We start from the raw sequence: 6,000 nt of genomic DNA on the forward strand, positions 1-6,000 counted from the left end.
TGAGGTTGGCAAAATGAGTATCAGCTTGCTGGGATGTCCTGGTGTGTTCCCTGGTTTAGAATAGGTACACTGTATCCCTGTGTCATAAGAGGTGACTAAAGGGTTGGTGTCAGGAAGGGCATCTGGCCATAAAAAAACATTGCCTCAAAAAAGGGAACCATGAAAGAAGATTGTCATGGGACCCACAAGGCTAACCCCTGCTCAAGCAGGGGAAAATGGCTTTAAAATGTCTGTGTACGTGTGTGTACGTTGCAACTATTTTACCTTCTGCTAAAAGCCAGAGTTGTGTTTTTGTATCAGAGCGACATCCCATCTTTCCATCTATGTCTGTGTGACTGTGTGTGTGTGCAAGTTTGAAATGCTTGTGTTAGCATGCCCTCTACAGCCTGTACATGTGATAGCTTCTCATTTTTGGTAATGTGATAACTGGATGCAAGTGTGTGGAAATTATTTTCTTGATAAATATGTATGCAAGCATTTGCAGAAACAACCTGTGTTGGTCCTTTTAACCGGTGGAGTGCCCCTATACCTACCAAGGAAAGTAAAGTAAATGTAGTCCACAGATCGATCTTGAAGGAAAACATGAAGAATGCAATTGTTGCAGTTACAGGGTGGTCATTTAGGAATCTTCCTTGGGGTTCCCGTCACTGTGAGCCCTCATGCAGTGTGAGGTGTGTATCCATGTTGCCTTGCCTTCGCACTTTGCTGTGTGTACTTGTTGTTGTTGTTGTTGTTGTTGTGTGTACTCGTTCTTGTTGTGTGTACTTCGCCTATCCAAGGCGAGTATGTATCTGTGTGAGTAAAATCTCTAGGACAGGGAAGCTGTGAAAATCTTTTGTTGCCGCATCTGGTTTTTACTCTGGTCACCTTATTTCATTCTCACTTTGAGTACTAGGCAGTCCTCAGAACCCAATTTTACTTGAGCATTCCTCTTGCTTAGCTTATAGCGATGCTTCCCTTGTTACCGCCCCTGTCTCTCGCAACCTTGGTGCACCTACCCCACCTTGGTTGCCCTCGGCAGATTTGTGCCTCCTTCACTCCGTGACTCAATGTCTTATTCTTCTACGCAATGCCTCCACCATTCCTCAGCTTGGCAGTTTTACAACTATCTGCGCAACGCCTCCATCACAGATGCGACTCAACAATTTATACCAGCTGGCAAGATGTCAGGCCAATTTAACGGGACTACAAGTCCCATGTAGCGTCGGAGTGCTTGCACATGACACTACCCTGGATACACTTTATTTTATGCAATAAATTACCTCTGTATGCTTACCTTTAAGTTTCAGTTTGAGCCTGCACAACGCCCACAGAGAGAAACAGGGCAACACGCCTCCTGTCGAGAGATTTAAATCGGTCTCCGACCTTTCCTCTAATTTACCCACTGGCTGGCCAGTTACTTGCTGTGTGCCTGGCAGCGGTCCCTCTCCCCTCCCCAGAACCCGGCAGGCCTTGCTCCCTGCGCCAAGTATTGTCACAGAAATTTTGGACAACTATAAATCAGAAAAGACTTTATAATCCAACTATGATCGTTTATTGGAAAATACACACATGCAGAGCGAGTGCTGGTTGTAAAATTTCCAAGCACTCTCTAACTATAGGCAGAGGATTACTGAGTTTTATATTATTACTAACAAGGCGTGATCGATACCATAAGCATCCTTTCCAACAAAACTAATTAATCAATGTCAAACTATATTGAGCTTTGTAAAGCAAGAAGTAATTAAAACAGAAAAGAAAACCAACTCCATATCTGCCCAGGTGTGCCCTGAGGCAGGATGTGGGGGTGTGGCTTAGTGATCTCTCATCAGGATGTAGGTAGCCAAGTATAACTCTTTTTCATGTAGAAAAGACAATCAAAGGCATGCTGTATTTACCAGAGTCTTTGACTATTGTGGACAAATCTCTTTGCTCAAGCATTTCTAAGCATTAATTTATTTAATTCACAAAGCACACAAATTTTATTTTATTTCATTTCCCACAGAGGCCACAACCACATCTTTTTTCTATCGATCACTCTTACTATCCACATTTTCCAAGATGATTGTGTGATGCCTGTCTGTCCCTAGAGAGAGAAGATTGTTTAAGGGGAACTTTTGTGCTAAGGTTAAGCTTGTGTCTTTGATGTGAATACAATATATATATATATATATATATATATATATATATATATATATATATATATATATATATATATGTATATATATATATATATATATGTATATATATATGTATATATATATGTATATATGTAGATATATATATATATATATATATATATATATATATATATATATATGTATATATGTATATGTATAGAGTTGACTTGTGAATATGTGCTTGTAAAATATTTTGCTTGTAAATACCCGCTTTGGACATCGCGATTGTAAATACGACCGTTGCTTTGATAAACTGAGCTTTCAAATCTGCCCGGTTGTCCTTTTCCTTCGTTATTCCGACACAGTGTGGATGTATTAATTAGATGGAATGTTGTACCTTAGTGATTCGCTCTTCTAGCGTAGCCAACGTTCACCCATGGTTCACTCAGTTACATAAAATATCTAGATGTTGAGAGTGCGATTCCCCATTTGCGATTATTAAATCATAGAATAAGGTAATGCGACACTGGGCATGGGACACTGCTAGATTTCATTACTTCGATCAGCATCCGCAGTTGCCTAGCAACCTGTTGGGCTGTGGAGTTATCTGTGGCTTGTGGCTTCAGGGTCGGAGGTCGAGCGGCGGATCCGTGCAAACCCCTCATGCACCCCAGCATGCTCGATCCAACACTCATAATAATATAAATTATACATACTAGTACATGCCCGTATGTGTGTGGCCCTACGTGCATGGCCGTACGTGCAAAAAACTTTCAAACTGCATGCCAGAAACAACCACACAGGCCGTTCCTTCGCTCTCGTGTGCCCATACATGCGTGGCCATACGTGCGTGGCCGTAAGTGCAAAAAAAAAAAACTTTCAAACAAATACACAGGCCGTTCCTTCGCTCTCATAAACAACGACTGGATTGGGGCATTGTGTTTATCTATAAATGCGCATAAGAAATCGAGAAATTATTTGAATACAGTAAGTCATCACTATCCGGAAGTCCGGACAAGGTAACCCGTAATGGGGAATGCGCTGGATGCAAAACGCCAAGCAACGTGTCCTGTCATTGGTAACTAAATGGCGCCCTTTCCCCATCGGCCATGCCCACGCAGCAACATGTCCTGTCATTGGTTTGGAAAATAAATGGCCATAACTTGGGAACCACTTGTCCAATTAATATCAAACCTTGAAAAGGCATATACTCAGGTCCCCAGCAATATACCTGGCAAGTTTCAATTAAATCGGACCAGTGGTTGTCGAGAAACAGTGGTCACACACGCACACGCACACGCACACACACACACACACACACAGATTTCTGGAATTATAGATAGATATACAGTATACGTACTGGATATATATTGTGACGGCGCTGGCGACCAAGGTTAATCTCCTGTCCCCAAATTGTGGTGACAGGCGGTCAACACCGCCAGCCCGGGTGGCTGAGCAGTCTTTCCTTATTAGGAGGTGGACACGTTGATCCTCGAAGATTATCACATGGACGGGAAGGGCATGGGGCAATGGCGGTGCGATAGGGGCACAGAAATGGATGCACAGGGTGGTTTATACTCGAACCCCATGACGAATACACCGACACAGCCACTTAAAATGAACATATTTAATGAAACAGACAAATATTTACAAAGGTCAATAACCAAAATATAACAATACGTGAGTTAAATTAAAGTATATGTCGAGCCGCATCTACACACAGACTTAAATACAGACAATGGGAAAACAAATCAAAAGCAAAGAAAATCCTCCCTTTGTTCTGGCACTTAGTTAGACCCAGAGATGGTCTTTGTGGAACTTGGAATTGAGGCGCTTATATTTGCATATGTAGATGCTCACAAAATCGCGCCGTCACCCTCTCACAGTGGGAACGTTAGTCAGGTAATTCATAAGCGGTACTCAACAGCAAGGCTCAGAGACCCCGTAAAGCTGCATTGTGTGTCGATCATCCTCACTGACCCGCTGTGTGATATACACGAGGATCCGAGGCCTGTCCTACACGACCAGACAAGAGTAGATGGCCAGCGTATTGCTCAGTATGCGAGCCAAATCGCCTCAGCCCGAATACGAGAATTGTGCTGTCTTCTTCATGCGTCAAAGGAAAGCCATTTTGTCGTGCCCTGATCCGTCACGCCATCTCCGAGCTATGTTCTCATCTCTTGAACATATGCGTCCTTTTCGCCGCACTCAACCCCTCTTCACACTGACCTCGTGCGTGCGCTCCCAATCTCTCACGATTCTTTATGACGTCACACCAAACCCCTCCGTGGGTGCCCCTCCGGGGCATGGCTTACTTGCTCGGAACCTGGGAAGGTGGGGCCTCTGCCCGCTCAGTACGCCTGCCTCGCTCCTGACATTACACCCATCAATCATCAACCTCAGGGGTGTGACCACGCTGTCACCCTTGGAGACGGGACTTCTGTCTGCTCGGCATGTTTGGCTCGCTTGTAAATGCAAAATCATAGGAATAGTTGACAGGGGGCAATTATGTACTGAGGGAACATATTCTTAATCCCTATCTTATTAACACCACACCACCCCCCATGTGGTAACATGTAACACTTAAGCTCATAGTCTCCCTACTTAATTACATCGAGATGTCTCCCACACATCCATGGACCAAACAACTCTCTTCAATCCTTACATTCCTATTTAATTCCTCCATCTACCCCGACAATCATGACAATATATTGTTGTTTTTTCATGTACAGAAAGGGTTCGAGGAGTGAAAGCAGCATACGGACACTGATGAATGAAGTTATTGATGTAAACCGCAACTATTTGCAAATGTTTTCCACTGAAAATGCTTGAAATATTTTTTATTGACTCATACGTTAATTCATACATCAGTTGATCTTTTCACTCATGTGTTAATCCATACAATCGTTTTAATTATTACTAGTCAATGAATAACACAAAATGATATGTATTTATTCTCTCCCCCCCCCTCCTCTCCACCGTTCTCTTCCACCCCCCCCTTTCCACTCTCACCCACCCCTCCACCCTCACCCCCCTTCCATTCCGCCACTTTCACATTTTTCCCTCTTAGGCATGAATATATTAGTGGTTACTATCATGTATTAACATACTTCATCTCACGCCTTGCTGCGGACTTGTTTCCCATGCGTACTCTACCCGGAATCAGTTTTTCTCTTATCACCTACTGGATGATGGGTCAGTTGATCTTTTCACTCATCTGTGTTATTCCATACATCACTTTTTTTCTGCAATTAAGAAAGAAATTCTCACCTTTACTTTATCTCTGCCAGTAAATGGCTTTTGTGTTTTCATTGCTATTGCATTTTTAGCTTCCTTTGAATTCAGGGTTCGTGTTTAAAAATTCACTTTATAAATTCACTTTATTGTTTTGCTGATGAAGTCATTGAGGCAGAAGCAATAAGTGTAGCTTGTAAGTCCATAGGCATTTTAGCTTTTGATTCAAAATATAAATATTTTGCATGACTATCCATTTTGGCTTTAGCATCGAGGTGTCTGCATGTTATGTTTGGACAATTCGCTTTATCTTGCACTTTTGCCTTTGTGTTTTAATACTTGTGTTTAGCTTTGCCACCATATTAGGGTGTTTCAACTTTTTTTTTTAAGAATAGAAATGTGTTTTTATCCAGAAAAAACAGCAAGTGTGATATGTAAGGACATTCATGTTCACTTGAGAGCCAGGCAAAATCTCGTGGCTTTATCTCCCCTGCCCTACTGCTAGTCCTTTGAGGCTATATTTCTGTGTGCACTTTGCCAATTTTCAAACTGGAGTTAACTGTCATCCCCAGCTTTCACTTTCTCCTGCTTCTTCATTACACTGTATCCCTAATCTCTCTTCTCTTGCTCATAGTATTTATTTCATCTCCAACTCCCAATCAGGATT

The 6,000-nt window shown here is 42.3% G+C and overlaps 1 protein-coding gene across 1 annotated transcript in view; it reads left to right on the forward strand.

Annotated features, from left to right (window-relative positions):
• LOC147017922 (broad substrate specificity ATP-binding cassette transporter ABCG2-like) overlaps positions 1-5,392 on the forward strand; it is a 118,779-nt gene extending 113,387 nt beyond the window's left edge. Inside the window, exon 11 of the mRNA XM_085899924.1 lies at positions 5,170-5,392. Within this exon, the coding sequence (XP_085756050.1) occupies positions 5,170-5,392 (223 nt within the window). The remainder of the gene's footprint in view (positions 1-5,169) is intronic.
• The last annotated feature ends 608 nt before the right edge of the window (positions 5,393-6,000 follow it).

Source organism: Eptatretus burgeri, chromosome 10 (genome assembly GCF_056783735.1).
Source record: "Eptatretus burgeri isolate ZD-2024b chromosome 10, Ebu_testis_v1, whole genome shotgun sequence".
Lineage (NCBI taxonomy): Eukaryota > Metazoa > Chordata > Myxini > Myxiniformes > Myxinidae > Eptatretus > Eptatretus burgeri.